This window comes from Oryctolagus cuniculus, chromosome 1, assembly GCF_051225735.1.
Source record: "Oryctolagus cuniculus isolate XC-2025 breed Fujian yellow rabbit chromosome 1, ASM5122573v1, whole genome shotgun sequence".
In the NCBI taxonomy this organism is placed as follows: Eukaryota; Metazoa; Chordata; class Mammalia; order Lagomorpha; family Leporidae; genus Oryctolagus; species Oryctolagus cuniculus.
The window spans coordinates 136,811,601-136,830,041 of record NC_142867.1 but is presented as its reverse complement, the minus strand read 5'-3'; the positions used below and the strand labels follow the sequence as shown (position 1 = coordinate 136,830,041).

The following is an 18,441-nucleotide window of genomic DNA, read 5'->3' as shown; positions in this document are numbered from 1 at the left end:
TAACCTGATCCTCACACAGTCATGATTGGCTGTCCCACCTGGGTTCTTAGCATGCCCTTTGAGGTGTTCTCCGGAAATCTTAACTCATGATTGAGAATGTGATGTGACCCTCCATTAACATTAAAAGGCTTATATTAATATTAAAAGGCTCACATACTCTATGTACACATTTATTAACACAACTTGAGGCTGCACTTACATCTTGGGCACTTTTTCTATGAGGACACAAAGAAGGTGACTTTTAACAGCTTTGTTTAATAAGTGTTTGATTTGAGGGCCTTTGTGTGAATTGATTCTTGCATAGGGTGACCTAGTGTTATTGCCCCAATGCTTAATCATGGAATCCATCCTGGCTCTCAGCAAAAGTGAGAATTTTGATCTTCCTGACTCCATCCTGGCTGTTGTCTGTCTGTGCAGTCTTGAGATTTGCCAGCCCTCAGGTCAAGCGGTCTCCTCCTCTGTCGCCAGGTCATCCCGCTCCTCCTATATGGATGAGGACTGTGACTCATTGGCCCTCTGTGATCCTATGCACAGGATGAATTGTGAAGTTGACAGCCTGCCCGAGAGCTGCTTCGACAGAGGCTTGTCTACCCTGAGGGATCCCAGCGAGTCTGACTCAGAGGTGGAATACAAACACCAGCGGGGATTTCAGAGGCCGCACGGGGCGCAGGAGAGCTTTGCGGGTGATGCTTCAGACACAGATGTAAGCTTCAGAAACTACCACGCTCGTAGCCCTTGTCTCTGTTGGAAATCTCTCACCATATTGGACTTTAGTCTGTTATAGAAATCCATTTTAAATGTTATAAATAGGAAATTCAGTCAGTAGAATTTTTTTTCTACATCAATTAAGGAAAGAACCTCTTATGTAAGGCTATTCCGTAGCAATAATGACAGACTGTAGATTCAGCTGTGTGGTTTTTTGTCTCTTTAATCTATGATGTGTATGTGTCATGAGAGACTTCTCTAACTGCTGGCCTTTTTCTTTGTTTTTAATTTAAATAGGTCCCTGATATAAGGGATGAAGAGACATATGGCTCTGAAGGTGTGGCTGCTGTCTTAGACTGGAACTCCCAAGGATCTGTTAGTGAAGGCAGCGTGGTTGGTTCAATAAGAAGACCCATCTCAGCGCTTTGACCCCATGTAGGTAGTCTGGTAACCCTTACTCATGAACACTTGATTTTCTGTGCCATGTTGTGTTTTCAGGAGCAAACTGGCACCACCTGTGTCACCCACTGTGGCTTTTTCCCCTAGACAGACACAGAGAATGACAGCCCCAGCTTGTCTAGCCCACAGAAGGCTTACAAGATTGTGCTTGCTGGGGACGCCGCTGTGGGGAAGTCCAGTTTCCTCATGAGACTTTGCAAGAATGAATTTCGAGGAAATGCCAGTGCCGCCCTGGGTATGCCCAATTTCAGTTAATAATGGGAAAATTACCTTCTTTACATAGGTTTTTTAAGGTTTTATGGATCCTGATACAGACATACATCTCTCTCTCTCTCTCTCACTCTGTATGTGTGAGTGTGCATGTATATACATGTGTGCCTGTGTCTTTATCTGTAGGACTGTCCTCTGTTTTAGCCAAGGCTACCTTTAGGAAGGGAAGGACTACAGATCAACCAAACCCAGTTTAGAGACTGAGATGTCAGATTCATTTATTCTTCATAATTTCCTGAGCCATACTAAAAACCGGATGCTGTTATAGGTGCTAAAATTACCAGATTCCAGCCTGCAAGGAACTTACCTCCCTATGGAGCAATTAAAAAATGAGGTTTGGGGAGAAACGCAGTTTTTACACAGGGTGACCAAGGAAAGCCTTTCTGTTAAGGTGTCATTCGATGTTGATAAAGTGACAGTATTGATGGTCAGTTTGTCATAACCAAAGTCATAGCTGAATACAGGCTCCCTTCACAGCAGAACAAGAGAATATTTATGATTCTTTTAAGATTTATTTATTTATTTGAAAGTCAGAGTTACACAGAGAGAGAAGGAGAGGCAGAGAGAGAGAGAGTGAGAGAGAGGTCCTCATCCACTGGTTCATTCTCCAGTTGGCTGCAATGGCCAGAGCTGAGTAAACATAAAATTGTTTATGTATTATAATTTCATGAATACTGATCTTTGTCTACATCCTCTTCTTCATTTCTGTGTCAGTTGTGGGAGAAGATGTTTATGCTTCCTTTGAACTGATGTTTGCTTGGTACGAAGAGTATTCTTTACTAATGACCAAATTTAGATGAGGGAACACTCCCAGTGCAGTAATGGCGTGAGGGCTATGAGGGCTACTTAGCTGTGCAACTGTAAATGGCGGAGAAGAGAATCCATGAGCTCTCCTCAGTCAGGGTAGAGGTGCAAATCTAGCAGCAGACTCATGTATAATGAAATTACCTTACCTCGCATTCATTGCCCATGAGCATGGTTAGAAACAGGCTTTAATATTGTCTGGCTCGTTGGGAACAGAATGTATTCAGTCATTCGACAGAAGTATGGGAGTGTCTGCCACTGCAGCAGGCACTCTTCTGTGTTGTAAGATGAAAACGTGAACTAATGGACACAAATACCTTCCCTCATGGAGGTTATAATCTCTAGCAGACTGGGAGTTTAAGCATTTAAAAATATTTGTGGTTGACGTGGCCTTATTTAAACACTCACAACACATTTTCCACTTGGTGTAGAGTGAAGGCATGTGTGCTGTGATGTGCTTTTTCCCCCAGACGTTCCTTCCACCCTGTGAGTGTTCTGGCACACTGTGGTGTTGGATGCTGTCATCTCTTTCACAGAACCAAAACATTCCCTATCCACCGCCCTAAAAGCAATTTTCCTCAAATGTGCTCTCCTTCCAGCCTCCTCTTGGTCCAACATGTGTGTTCTGGTAGCTTTTTGCTGAGGTTGAAATTTCTAGAACTTATGCCCTACACCCTGTCCTGGTTATTTTGGGTGGATTGTAGATGTTCTTGAGATTGTGGAGAAAATGACTGACTTTTCCAGATCAGTCACCCAGATTTTCATCCTGTTAACTTTCACTGGGCCATTCAAGGCCTTGGAGATGGCAGTGTTTTGGTAATATGTTGCGTTAGATTCTTCTCCTTTGGGACTGGCATCAGAAGAAATCAATTGGGACTGACTTTGAGAGGAAAGGATGAGGAAGAAGATGCTCATAAGAGACGAGGAATGAGGCTGTATGGAGCAGACTGGCCACCTCTGTCCTTTTCTGTACCCAGATTCAGAAGCATTGCCAAATCTTACTTCAGAAGAGCCGATGGTGTTTTGCTGCTGTATGACGTTACATGTGAGAAGAGCTTTCTTCATGTAGGAGAATGGACAGCCATGATTGCGGTAAGGAACCAAAACAGACAACTGGACAGTTACATGGGAGTGGGATAGCTCATCTCAGAAAATGCTACTGCTTGTCTCTGTCAAAGTGAACTTGATTAGAGGCCAGCAACTGAAACTGTCAGGACAAACTGGATGCTAGAGGCTGTTTCCAAAGGCAGTTGGCAGCTATGGCCTCTTCCTTGGGAGTTGCACAAGTTCCCCCAAAGGACACTGTGGAAGAGGGCTTCTGAGAATAAAACCTCTGGATTTTCTTATAGATAAAATCAGAACCCCATGGAGCCAGCGCCGTGGCTCAATAGGCTAATCCTCCATCGGGGCACCGGATTCTGTCCTGGTTGCCCCTCTTCCAGGCCAGCTCTCTGCTATGGCCTGGGAGTGCAGTGGAGGATGGCCCGAGTACTTGGGCCCTGCACCGCATGGGAGACCAGGATAAGCACCTGGCTCCTGGCCCACCTGGGATACCAGGAGAAGCACCTGGCTCCTGCCATCAGATCAGCGTGGTGTGCCGGCCGCAGCGGCCATTGGAGGGTGAACCAATGGCAAAAGGAAGACCTTTCTCTCTGTCTCTCTCTCTCACTGTCCACTCTGCCTGTCAAAAAAAAAAAAAAAAAGAACTCCGTGGTGAGCAAGTGCAAAGCCAGATTATTTAAAAACAAGAAGCTTTTATAAGCAAGGAGGTAGTGTGGTTGGTATATAGCATGATTACATGTACACAAGGGCTTCCACACTCAACAGAATCAGAGGTATACATCACCTGGATGTGCATGTGTGCCGGGGTCCAAATTCTAGAGCTAACTGTGTTCTCAACCTTAATCTGGAAGTAATGTGGGTCTTCAGATACCCTAGGGTACCCCTGAAACACCAGTTGGCATTTCCAACGTGTGGCATATCGTCTGTGCTTTCCTTGCCTGAATAAGGTGGTGTCTTCCACCTGGAGATGCTTTCATATCCCTTGATTTCATGGTAAGCTAATTTTAAAGGTAGGAAATTATCTTAACCACATTTAGAATGCTACCAAAGGGTTTTGATCAGTAGAAATCTACAGTTTGAGCTATTGTTAGCAGACTCTCTTGAAAATTAAACCAATGGCTAATACAAGTTTTGCAATAAGTACGTTATTTATAATTTTAAACAGGCATTATGTAACAGTAGTGACTAAACAGCACAGTTTTTGTTTACTCTCAAGTTGATCTCTGGAATAAATGTTCTCTTTCTAACTGACTACAGAAGTAATGTGGAAAATGACTGCAATTGGCAATAAGACTTTGATAGTGATAAATAAATGGGCATTTATTTATCAATATCAATATCAGCCTGTCAATATCAATATCAGTGTCTTACAGTGACTATGAAAATAGTGGAAATGTATTCTTATTTATGTTACATTTTTACTTCACAAAATTTTCTGTCATATTCATCTATAACATCTGAGAAAGGACGTAAGAGACATTATTTTCACCTTTCATTAGAAAACTAAGACCTAGAAAGTATAAGGCACTTGCTTGTAGAAATTTGGTGGTTAGAATGGGTGCTCCAATGGAGCTTCCTTTGTTAACACTGGCTGCTACTGCAATAAAGCAAAGTGAGCAGCAAATTAACACAAGCATTTGTGTCAGGGAAGGAATTCCAAAGTGCAGATAGTGCACGGAGTAGAGGCTTAAAGGAGTAAGTGCAGCTCTCTGGACTAGAGCAATAAGTCCAGAGAGCAATGGACAATCCCAGCTGACTCATACACACTGATATTTAAGAACTCCAGAAAAACTTTTCATTGTTGAAGTGTTTTTTTTTTTTTTTTTTTTTTTTTTGACAGGCAGAGTGGACAGTGAGAGAGAGACAGAGAGAAAGGTCTTCCTTTTTGCTGTTGGTTCACCCTCCAATGGCCGCCGCGACCGGCGCGCTGTGGCTGGCGCACCGCGCTGATCCGATGGCAGGAGCCAGGAGCCAGGTGCTTTTCCTGGTCTCCCATGGGGTGCAGGGCCCAAGCACCTGGGCCATCCTCCACTGCACTCCCTGGCCACAGCAGAGAGCTGGCCTGGAAGAGGGGCAACCGGGACTAGAACCTGGTGTGCCGGCGCCGCAAGGCGGAGGATTAGCCTAGTGAGCCGCGGCGCCGGCCCATTGTTGAAGTTTTTAACTTAGCCTTCATTTTAAAATCTTTTAGCTTATGCTCAAGAAAAGGAAGCACAAAAGGCAAGATCAGCCACAGTGAAATATGATAGTACTAGAAAAAGTTCATAGAAAATAGAATTAAAATGTTTATTAAGGTGTAATTATCTAAAATCTGTGCCGAGTTTTTTTTTTTTTCATTCTGCGCATTTTCTATCAACTTTTGAAGACTCCTCATGGTCCTTATATTAAGTTGTCAGCCATAGCGTGTGCCAGGACGTCCACTGCCGTAACTGGCTAAGCACCTGCATGTTGTGAGTCACCTTTTCAGCGTGGCTACCACCTGTCCATGGGGTCTGGAAAGGTAGAAGAGGTATTCAAGATGACTTTTTGAATTAGTTATGGTAGACAAATTAGGTAGCATGTGGCATCTGTCTTTTATTTTCCAAAAAAAAAAAAAAAGAGAGAGAACATAATGAAGCTTCTCTAAGTCTAACTTTTGAATTCTGATGAGATCCTGTAGAGAAGATCGATAGCTTACAGTAGATATGGCTGGAAACAAATTCTTGTGCAGTCGGCCAGAGGATTGATAAACAATAGAATGTGCGTGGTGAATGGACCCTGGGAACTAATCATTGTACACTTTGATCCAAAACAGCTGGGTTACAAAGTCTTGTACTAGAATTATGGATTAAATAGAATTGTGGCCATTTACTTACTATAGTGACTATTTTGTTGTTTGAATAGTTAGGTAGAACCTAAATGGTGACAGTTGAGATAAAAGATCTCGTCCTAACTTTTACACAATCAAAAATATTTTTGAGTAACTCCACTGCATTTACTCCTCTATGTACTTAACATGTGTCTGTTAATAGAAACAAGAGCCCTAGTCTTATAGAGCTTGTATGTAGTGCAGAAAGCAGTTTTAAAGCAATAAACATAAATAAACGAAACATATGCTGGAAAGTATCTAATGTTATAGAAACAAAATGGAGAACAGAACACGGCCTTATGAGGAGGGGGTGGGCTGCAGTTTTCATTAGTGAGGTGGAGGTGTTACTTAGGCCACAACTTGCAGGAGATACCAATGTTACCTGTATGACCTGTGGTAAGTCATTTAGAAGCTCACACTCTTGGCTTACTTAAGTGAATATTTGGTCAATGGCTTCTAAATCTTGCCCTCTTGAATCCTGAGATCACCAAAGAACACAATTAATGAACACATTAATAGGTGGAGCCAGGAATTTTTGGGAGAGCTTTTCATTCTCTTCTCCCTTTTACTTTGACTACAGTGAAAGGAACACTGTCTGAAAAGAAAGGAAGTCAAGCTCAATTTCATTTTAGGCCTCATTTCTTTGCTTTTTAAAGATTATTTATTTATTTGAAATGGAAAATTAGAGAGAGAGAGAGAGAGAGAGAGAGATCTTCCATCCTCTGGTTCACTCCCTAAATGGCCACAGTGGCCAGAGCTGGGCAGGTCTGAAGCCAGGAGCTTCATCCAGGTCTCCCACGAGGGTACAGGGGCCCCAAGCATTTGGGCCATCTTCTAATGCTTTCCCAGGCACACTAGCAGGGAGCTGGACTGGAAGTGGAGCAGCCAGGACTTGAAACAGTGCTCACATGGGATGCTGGCATCACAGGCGGCAGCTTTACTTGCTATGCCATGGTGCCAAGCACAGCCTCATTTCTTGACATCGTGGTAGTCCCAAACTGAGTGAGCAGTGTCTCTCTGTAGGCTCCCTGAAACTAGTTCTCACATATGTCGATCAGGGCTGCTGCCAGTCCTATTTAGGAACCAGGCAAACATTGATCTTTAGGATTTCTGCATTTTGCTTTTGTTGTAAACCAAAGAGCAATGAATGTGGAACTCTTTAAAAGATTTACTTATTTATTTATTTGAAAGGCAGAGTTACAGAGAGAGAGGGGGAGGGAGAGGGAGAGGGAGGGGTGAGGGAGAGGGAGGGAGGGAGGAGGGAGGGAGGGAGAGAGAAAATCTTCTATCTGCTGATTCACCCCAAAATGGCCACAACTGTCAGGACTGGTCCGGGCTGAAGCCAGAAGCTCGGAACTCTATCTGGTTCTCCCACATGGATGGCAGGTTCCTAAGCACTGGGGCCACCTTCCATTGCTTTTCCAAGAGCATTGGCAGGGAGCTGGATCAGAAGTGGAGCAGCCAGGACTCGTTCGAACCTTTGCTCATATGGGATACTGGCATCACTGGCTGAAGCTTCACTCACTATACCACCAAGGCAGCACCATGTTGTGGAACTTTTGAACTACATTTTTGTTCCACAGGGTGGGAAAATTATCTGGGATAGCAATGGCATAGTACCACAGCCAAATAGAACTCTGAGGTCATGTTTCTTGATTTATATTAGTTTGCATTACTTTGTGTGCTATCGATAAGCAATTAGTAAATACCAATTTTCCTTTGCATAAAATGGACTTATCCCAGTGCCTGCTCTCTTGTCATTAATGTAAGGATGGAACCTTGTCTGAGTAGCATGGTTATGGAGTTAGTGTGGAACCAGGCCCCAGTCCTTATACCTTTTTATTCAATCTCTCTGAATTCCATGTTCTCACCTGTGAATAGGCGGAGAGTGTGGGGATGTTTAGAGATATTTTGAGACTTAAAGATATAATCTCCAATATAATGAAATGATTCTGTTATTATAGTTGACGGCAGGATTTTGACAAGGATAAATAAGACACCTTGTTCTACAGAAATAAGATTTACAGTAGTTGTGCACACACTGAATGTGCTCACATGCATGTGACGCGTTTACTTCACCAAGCGTGGAATCCATCGTTTTGCACACAAGGGAAAGTTGGAAAATGGTAACTGCTGCTGCTCTGGTTGTCCTCGCCATGATCTCCATGTGGCCCATGTTTGATGTTTGTTTGTTTGTTTTGTTTCTTCATGGAAGGATGCAGCCCATGAGCGATCTCTATCATGCTGGTGGGAAACAAGGCTGACCTTCGAGACTCCGCTTCTGCAGAGGGGCAACAGTGTGAATCAGGGCACTTTGGAGAAAAGCTGGCCATGGTGAGCATGAGCGTGGTCTGAACTGGGAGGGACTGTGGGGGTGCAATGACTTTGGAGTCAATGCCCTTCCCCTTTTGTCTACCTTTGCTTGAGAGAGTCTCAGTCAAACCTCCTCACCGTTTGATGAGGCACGGTGCCCCTCACGCAGGCAGAGCTCCCAGCGCCCTCCTCTTGAGTATGATCGATTCCCTCTTTTTTTTAAAAAATTTTTTTTTTATTTTTGACAGGCAGAGTGGACAGTGAGAGAGAGAGAGACAGAGAGAAAGGTCTTCCTTTTGCCGTTGGTTCACCCTCCAATGGCCGCCGCGGCTGGCGTGCTGTGGCCGGCGCACCGCGCTGATCCGATGGCAGGAGCCAGGTGCTTCTCCTGGTCTCCCATGGGGTGCAGGGCCCAAGGACTTGGGCCATCCTCCACTGCACTCCCGGGCCACAGCAGAGAGCTGGACTGGAATTGTCTTTAGTTTTTGCTCCGATAATGAGATGCAGAAAAGATTGTGACATTCTTTCCAGGCGGCAGCAGCTAAATGCTCACTGGGGACCCGGAGTGTGGAGGATACGACGCTGCGGATCAAGCAGGAGATGTCAGCTACAGACATCCCAGGGCAACAAGTGTAATGCAACATGAATGAGCTAAGCATTTGGCAGCTTCTCTGTGTAGGGTGCCCTTTGTTTTCCTTACTCAGATTCCAATGGTCTTTCCCAGCCGGAGTAGACAAGTCCCTCAATGTTGTTTGAACACTGACCTGTAGCTCAGTTAGCAAGAGAGCTGGCCATGCATCCTGTGAGAATCAAATGCCAACCCAAGCAACTGCAATTGCAGCTCCCACATGAGAAGGCTATTACTGGATTGGACCTCGTGCTTTGCACACATTCTCTTTTTCTGAAAGTAGATTTTAAATATGTTTTACACTATTCTTATTGAGCAGCGATTGTGCAAAATTTCAATGAAACTGGAAGGAGTTATTGGCAAAAAGATTAATCTCCCTAAGTACTTATCTAGTCAATTAATATGACATTTCTCCCAAGACAAAACAGAAACCCCTATGAAGCTTAAGAACATTTTTCCTCCCCAATTAGAAGTTGAGCGTGATGAATCTCCCCTGATGGCATTTTTTTTTTATTTTAAAGATTTATTTATTTTATTGAAAGTCAGAGTAACACAGAAAGAGAAGGAGCAGTTCCATATGCTGGTTCACTGCCTAATTGGCCACAATGGCTGGAGCTGCACCTATCTTTTTTTTTTTTATCTTTTATTTAATGAATATAAATTTCCAAAGTACGACTCATGTGTTACAATGGCTTCCCCCCCGTACCGTCCCTCCCACCCACAACCCCCCCCTTCCCACTCCCTCTCCCCCTCCATTCACGTCAAGATTCATTTTTGATTATCTTAATATACAGAAGATCAGCCTAGCATACCTTAAGTAAGTATTTCAACAGTTTGCTCCCACACAGAAACATAAAGTGAAAAATAATAGATGATTTTTTTTAAATGATGATGAAATCAGATCAGACCTATTGTCATGTTTAATCCCAGTGAGAGTCAAGTTGGGAATTGATAATTTTTTTTTTTTTACAGAAGATCAGTTTAGTGTACATTAAGTAAAGATTTCAATCGTTTGCACCCCCATAGAAACACAAAGTGAAATATACTGTTTGAGTACTCGTTATAGCATTAAGCCTCAGTGTACAGCACGTTAAGGACAGAGATCCTACATGAGGAGTAAGTGCACAGTGTCTCCTGCCGTTGACTTCACAAATTGACACTCCTGTTTATGGCATCAGTAATCTCCCTATGCACCAGTTATGAGTTTCCAAGGCTATGGAAGCCCCCTGAGTTCTCCGACTCTTATCTTGTTTAGACACGGTCATAGTCAAAGTGGAGGTTCTCTCCTCCCTTCAGAGAAAGGCACCTCCCTCTTTGAAGACCTGTTCTTTCCACTGGGATCTCACTCACAGAGATCTTTTTGCCAGAGTGTCTTGGCTTTCCATGCCTGAAATACTCTCATGGGATTTTCAGCCAGATCCGAGTGCCTTCAGGGCTGATTCTGAGGCCAGAGTGCTATTTAGGACATCCGCCATTCTATGAGTCTGCTGAGCATCTCACTTCCCATGCTGGACCACTCTCCCCTTTATCCATTCTATCGGTTGGTGTCAGCAGATACTAGACTTGCCCATGTGCTCCCCTTGACTCTCAGTCCTTTCATTATGATCAATTGTGAACTGAAATTGATCACCTGGAATAGCGAGATGGCATTGGCATATGCCACCTTGATGGGATTGAATTGGAATCCCCTAGTATGTTTCCAACTCTACCAATTGGGGCAAGTCAGCCCGAGCATGCCCCAAATTACACATCTCTTCCCTCTCTTATTCCCACTCTTACGTTCAACAGGGATCACATTTCAGTTAATTTTCAACACTTAAGAATAACTGTGTGATAATTACAGAATTAAACCAGTCATATCAAGTAGAACAGACAAAAAAAATACTATGAGGGATAATGTATTAAGTTGTTCATTAACAGTCAGGGCTATGCTGATCAAGTCACCATTTCTCATAGTGTCCACTTCACTTCAGGAGGTTTCCCCTTTGGTGTTCAGTCAGTTGTCACCGATCAGGGAGAACATGTGGTATTTGTCCCTTTGGGACTGGCTTACTTCACTCAGCATGATGTGTTCCAGATTCCTCCATTTTGTTGCAAATGACTGGATTTCGTTGTTTCTTACTGCGGTATAGTACTCTAAAGAATACATATCCCATAATTTCTTTATCCAGTCTACCGTTGATGGGCATTTAGGTTGGTTCCAGGTCTTGGCTATTGTGAATTGTGCTGCAATAAACATTAGGGTGCAGACCGCTTTTTTGTTTATCAATTTAAACTCCTTTGGGTAAATTCCAAGGAGTGGGATGGCTGGGTCGAACGGTAGGGTTATCTTCAGGTTTCTGAGGAATCTCCAGACTGATTTCCATAGTGGCTTGACCAGTTTGCATTCCCACCAACAGTGGGTTAGTGTCCCTTTTTCCCTACATCCTCGCCAGCATCTGTTGTTGGTAGATTTCTGTATGTGAGCCATTCTAACCGGGGTGAGGTGAAACCTCATTGTGGTTTTGATTTGCATTTCCCTGATTGCTAGTGACCTTGAACATTTTTTCATGTGCCTGTTGGCCATTTGGATTTCCTCTTTTGAAAAATGTCTATTGAAGTCCTTGGCCCATCTCTTAAGTGGGTTGTTGGTTTTGTTTTTGTGGAGTTTCTTGATCTCTTTGTAGATTCTGGTTATTAACCCTTTATCTGTTGCATAGTTTGCAAATATTTTTTCCCATTCTGTCGGTTGTCTCTTCACTCTCCTGACTGTTTCTTTTGCAGTACAGAAACTTCTCAATTTGATGCAATCCCAATAGTTGATTTTGGCTTTGACTGTCTGTGCCTCCCGGGTCTTTTCCAGAAATTCTTTACCTGTGCCAATATCTTGAAGGGTTTCTCCAATGTTCTCTAATAACTTCATGGTGTCAGGACGTAGATTTAGGTCTTTAATCCACGTTGAGTGGATTTTTGTGTAAGGTGTAAGGTAGGGGTCTTGCTTCATGCTTCTGCACGTGGAAATCCAGTTTTCCCAGCACCATTTATTGAATAGACTGTCCTTGCTCCAGGAATTAGTTTTAGATCCTTGATCAAATATAAGTTGGCTGTAGGTGTTTGGATTGATTTCTCGTGTTTCAATTCTGTTCCATTGGTCTATCCATCTGTTTCTGTACCAGTACCATGCTGTTTTGATTACAACTGCCCTGTAGTATGTCCTGAAATCTAATCTGGTATTGTGATGCCTCCGGCTTTGTTTTTGTTGTACAAGATTGCTTTAGCTATTCGAGGTCTCTTGTGCCTCCATATGAATTTCAGCATCATTTTTTCTAGATCTGCGAAGAATGTCTTTGGTATCTTGATTGGGATTGCATTGAATCTATAAATTGCTTTTGGGAGAATGGACATTTTGATGATGTTGATTCTTCCAATCCATGAGCATGGAAGATTTTTCCATTTTTTGGTATCCTCTTCTATTTCTTTCTTTAAGGTTTTGTAATTTTCATCGTAGAGATCTTTAACGTCCTTGGTTAAGTTTATTCCAAGGTATTTGATTGTTTTTGTAGCTATTGTGAATGGAATTGATCTTAGCAGTTCTTTCTCAGTCATGGCATTGCTTGTGTATACAAAGGCTGTTGATTTTTGTGCATTGATTTTATATCCTGCCACTTTGCCAAACTCCTCTATGAGTTCCAATAGTCTCTTAGTAGAGTTCTTTGGATCCTCTAAGTACAGAATCATATCGTCTGCAAAGAGGGATAGTTTGACTTCTTCCTTCTTGATTTGTATTCCTTTGATTTCTTTTTCTTGTCTGATGGCTCTGGCTAAAACTTCCAGAACTATGTTAAATAGCAGTGGTGAGAGTGGGCATCCCTGCCTGGTGCCAGATTTCAGTGGAAATGCTTCCAACTTTTCCCCATTCAATAGGATGCTGGCTGTGGGTTTTTTATAAATTGCTTTGATTATATTGAGGAATGTTCCTTCTATACCCAATTTGCTTAGAGTTTTCATCATGAAAGGGTGTTGAATTTTATCAAATGCTTTCTCTGCATCAATTGAGATAATCATATGGTTTTTCTTCTGCAGTCTGTTAATGTGGTGAATCACATTGATTGATTTGCGAATGTTGAACCATCCCTGCATACCAGGGATGAATCCCACTTGGTCTGGGTGGATGATTTTCCTGATGTGTTGTTGTATTCTATTGGCCAGAATTTTATTGAGGATTTTTGCCTCTATGTTCATCAGGGATATTGGTCTATAATTTTCTTTAGTGCTGCATCTTTCTCTGGCTTAGGGATTAAGGTGACGCTGGCTTCATAGAAAGAATTTGGGAGGATTCCCTCTTTTTCAATTGTTCTGAATAGTTTGAGAAGAAATGGGATTAGTTCTTCTTTAAATGTCTGGTAGAATTCAGCAGTGAATCCATCTGGTCCTGGGCTTTTCTTTGTTGGGAGGGCCTTTATTACTGTTTCAATTTCTGTCTCAGTTATGGGTCTATTTAGGTTTTCGATGTCTTCATGGTTCAATTTTGGTAGATTGCATGTGTCCAGGAACCTATCCATTTCTGATAGGTTTTCCTGTTTGCTGGCATACAGGTCCTTGTAGTAATTTCTGATGATTCTTTTTATTTCTGTGGTGTCTGTTGTTACGTTTCCTTTTTCATCTCTGATTTTATTGATTTGGGTCTTTTCTCTTCTTTTTTTAGTTAGTTGTGCCAATGGGGTGTCAATTTTGTTTATTTTTTCAAAAAACCAGCTTCTCGCTTGGCTGATTTTTTGTAATGTTTTTTTGGATTCAATCCTGTTGATTTCTTCTCTGATTTTAATTATTTCTCTTCTCCTACTAGATTTGGGTTTGGTTTGCTGCAGTTTTTCTAGGTCCTTGAGGTGCGCTGAAAGCTCATTTATTTGGTACCTTTCCAATTTCTTGATATAGGCACCTATTGCTATAAATTTGCCTCTCAATACTGCTTTTGCTGTATCCCATAAGTTTTGATATGTTGTGTTGTTGTCTTCATTTACTTCCAGAAAGTTTTTGATTTCTCTTTTGATTTCTTGAATGACCCAGTGTTCATTCAGGAGCATGTTGTTCAGTCTCCATGTGTTTGCATACTTTCTGGGGTTTCCTGAGTTGCTAATTTCCAGCTTCATCCCGCTGTGGTCTGAGAAGCTGCATGGTATGATTCTAATTCTTTTAAATTTGCTGAGACTTGCTTTATGGCCTAGTATGTGATCAATCCTAGAGAAGGTTCCATGCGCTGCTGAGAAGAATGTGAAGTCTGTAGATGTAGGGTTGAAAGTTCTGTAGATATCTGTTAGATCCATTTGGGCAATAGTGTCAATTAAATCTGCTGTTTCCTTGTTGATCTTCTGTCCGGATGATCTGTCTATTTCTGAGAGTGGAGTATTGAAGTCCCCCAGTACTATTGTATTGGAATCTAAATCTCCCTTTAAGTCCCTTAGCATATCTTTTAAATAGACCGGTGCCCTGTAATTAGGTGCATATACATTTATAATAGTTACATCTTCCTGTTGAATTGAACCCTTAATCATTATATAGTGTCCCTCTTTGTCTCTCTTAACAGTTTTTGTATTAAAGTTTATTTTGTCTGATATTAATATGGCTACACCTGCTTTCTTTTGGTTTCTGTTGGCATGGAATATCTTTTTCCAACCTTTCACTTTCAGTCTGCATGCCTCTTTGTTAGAGAGATGTGTTTCTTGTAGGCAACAAATAGTTGGGTTGTGTTCTGTGAGCCAGTTAGCCAAACGGTGTCTTTTAACTGAAGAATTCAGACCATTAATGTTCAATGTGACTATTGATACGTAGTGACTTTGCCCTGCCATTTTCCCGGAAATATTTTCTAGTATATGCTTTGAGCTTCCCATGCTCTTTTACTGGTAGGTGTTCTTCCTTTCCCTTCTTTCATATTGATGACCGTGTTTCTGTGTTTCTGAGTGTAGCACATCTTTAAGTATCTTTTGCAGGGCCGGACGAGTGGCCACAAAGTCTTTCAATTTCTGTTTGCTATGAAAGGTCTTTATTTCACCTTCATTCACAAATGAGAGCTTGGCAGGATATAATATTCTGGGCTGGCAATTTTTCTCTCTTAGCACCTGTGCTATGTCTCGCCATTCCCTCCTAGCTTGTAGGGTTTCTGATGAGAAGTCAGCTGTGAGTCTGATTGGAGATCCTCTGAGAGTAATCTGACGTTTCTCTCTTGCACATTTTAGGATCTTTTCTTTATGTTTCACTGTGGTAAGTTTAATTACCACGTGTCGTGGTGAGGATCTCTTTTGGTCATGTTTATTGGGGGTTCTATGAGCTTCCTGTACTAGGATATCTCTGTCCTTCTCCAAACCTGGAAAGTTCTCTGCTAGTATCTCACTAAAAAGGCCTTCCAATCCTTTCTCTCTCTCCATGCCTTCAGGAACTCCTAGAACTCGAATGTTGGTTTTTTAAATAGTATCCTGTAGATTCCCAACAATATTTTTTAGGTTTCTAATTTCCTCTTCTTTTCTTTGGTTTGACTGTATGTTTTCCTGTGCTCTATCTTCTAAGTCCGATATTCTCTCTTCTGCTTCACCCATTCTGTTTTTAAGGCTTTCTAATGTGTTTGTCATTTGATCTATTGAGCTCTTCATTTCATTTTGATTTCTCTTGACTATTACACTTTCCTGTTCTACTAGTTTCTGAGTTTCATTTTGACTCTTCCTTAAAATTTCGTTTTCACGAGAGAGATTTTCAATCTTGTCCATTAAGGATTTCTGTAGTTCAAGGATTTGCTTTTGAAAACTTCTAAATGTTCTTATCATAAATTTTTTGAAATCCGTATCTTGCATTTCTTCTATCTCATCATCTTCATACTCTTGGCTTGGGGTGTTTTGCTTATTTGGAGGCATCATAGTGTCATCGTTGATCTTGCTCCCTCTATTTCTGTGTTTGTTACTCGGCATAGTTAATTCTTCTTGCGTCACTGTGCGTTTTTTTTTTTTTTTTATACTGTGTCCGTGTTAAGTGGACTGCCTGCTGTTGGAGGAGCCTTGGAGGCTTGAGATGGGTGCGGCCTGAGAGCTCTGCCTGGTTCTTCCTGGTTAAGGGTGTGCAAAGGTGACACCCTCAGGTTATGCGTGGTAAATCTCTCTCTTTTTATTTATTTATTTATTTTATTTATTCAGGGGGTAAGTAACACCGCAGGGCATGGCTGTGCAGAATTGATGGTATTTAGCTTCCAGTCTTTGGCTCCTCTGGACTCCCACTGGGTTGCCTAGGCTACTGAATTGTAGTGACTCAGTTCCTTAGCTCTCCCCCATTGATATGTAAATCCAGAGAGGAGGCCTGCTCTTTGTCTCTTCAAGCCTTGCAGCCTTGTAACCTTTGCAAGGTTAGGGGGAAGAGAAACCCCGAAGCTTTTTTTTCCTTCTTTCCGGTAGTGAGTTTGCTGCACTTTCCGGCCCCCCTCTAGATTCTGACCCCCGTTTCCCCACCAATGTCTCGGGTTATTGAGCTCACCTCCCCTTCCAGCGCCGATGTGTGGACTCGGAGCCCTGAGCGTCCCAAGTCTCCCCGCTGTTGTCTGTGCGTGCACTCCCCTTGGAGCACTGGCGTGCCGACCCTGGGGCTTCTGCGGCTCGGTCCCGCGACTTGGCTTCCGCGCGGTGGGCGACCTTGTTCTCCCAGTAGGTCCGATTCACGATTCCCGTGCAATTTTTTCCTGGTTCTTTTTTTCTGCGGCTACCGTAACTCCCCTTTTATTAAACTAAATTTTCCCGGACTATCGGTGCGCGCCCTCACTATTCCGCCATCTTGGCTCCGCCCCCTCCCCTGATGGCATTTTAATACTGCTATTCATTCATTGCAATCACTGTCCCTACCTAACGTTAGAAACGACAAAGCTATAACGAAGCAGAATAACAGAAGAAAGGAGAGATGCTGAGAATGGAAAAAAAATTTATGCCAAACCTTTTTGAAAATGGGACTACCAAGAAGTTGATCCTGTCTTTACCATCCCCTATCCTTATTCCTTGGACCTTTGGACTTCAGTTTAGCTCTCTCTACACAACTTTAAAAACCCAGCCAACATGATCTCTCCTCCAATAATCTGCTTGGACCTTTCTGTAAATGCTGGCATCGTTTTCTCTCTTATTGCAGGTCTGTCTCTTCCACCAGAATATAGTCTAACTGCTTCTACTTGATATAGGCGTTAAAAGAACAGAAATATGTTGTGTAAAGGTGTATTTCCTTTTATATGAAAATTGATACAGTCTGAAATATTTTTGAAAGATGGTATTTGTTTCTTCCTGGTATGCACATATCCCAGGTTTCAAGCTCATAGTTCAACTCCAAGTTCTGTAAATGCCAATACTGATGCAGATGATTGTCTATACTCTGGTAGTTTAAACCATATGGAATTGCTAATAATTGAGTATCTCTCAATGGATAATTTTGCTCACTACGTTAACAGATATCATCCCAATTGGAAAATATGTGCTTTCCTTCACATGGATTTTAGTAAGTTTTTGCCAAATGGGCACAAACATCTGGATGCTTTCCTTTTCAAGCCAAGTTAGAAGTTGTTGAGCTTTTTCCATTTCTAATTGATAGTCCTAGAGTGTCTGACATTGGCAATGGTAGTTGGTACTGGCTGGTGCTGGGACAAGCAAAGTGAATGGCATCAAGGAGGGAAGCCTGGAGCCAGCCTGTCCCCCGGTGACTTCATGACCTTTCTGCCTGGAAGATGACTTATGGCAGATGGCAGTGAGTTAAAGGGCAGGGTTGGCATTAATTAAGTCAAAAAATTAGTTCTGAGTAATTTGAGAAGAGAACGTTGTAATATTCCTTTTGGTGGCAAATGGAGCATTTTTGTTTTTGTGCAAAAGGTCTTTACTTTTGCAGGATGCATATCATTCCATACTTCATGCACAGAAGAAAAATTTCACAGTTGGAGCAAGAAGTTTTGGTGTTGGAGGTAGAAGGAAGAGGTTCATGTGCCCCTAAAGGAAGGCTAATAATAACGAACAAGTGAAATGACCATGTATGAAAAAGAGGTGGTTGGGGGAGTTGAGAGAGATGAACTTAGGAAATAATATTTCCTACACTATTCTGAGGGTAGTAGTCCAACTCTAACTGATAGCCCATGAAATGATCTCTCTCAAATAAAGTAGAACCTCATTAGAATGACAGGAAATGAGTTTCTACAACTTCACCTTCCATTGTGGAATAAACAGTTCATGACCCAAGGATAGCCAATCCTCCTTCTAGGCCAACATCACTAGTCAACAACAGCACTCCTTTTTGCTGACCTTAAACTCAAACATAATTTTAAAGTCATCTTCAATCCAGAGTTTTGGACAACCACTGTGAAATAATTTAG

General features: G+C 42.2%; 1 protein-coding gene across 1 annotated transcript in view; it reads left to right on the top strand.

The window, feature by feature from the left end:
* The window catches only part of RASEF (RAS and EF-hand domain containing), a 31,089-nt gene extending 22,459 nt beyond the window's left edge, over positions 1–8,630 (top strand). Inside the window, 6 exon segments of the mRNA XM_089306481.1 lie at positions 469–703; positions 1,003–1,140; positions 1,252–1,414; positions 3,164–3,330; positions 8,364–8,376; positions 8,379–8,630. Of these exon segments, the coding sequence (XP_089162607.1) occupies positions 469–703; positions 1,003–1,140; positions 1,252–1,414; positions 3,164–3,330; positions 8,364–8,376; positions 8,379–8,503 (841 nt within the window). The 3' untranslated portion in view covers positions 8,504–8,630.
* Positions 8,631–18,441: the final 9,811 nt, after the last annotated feature.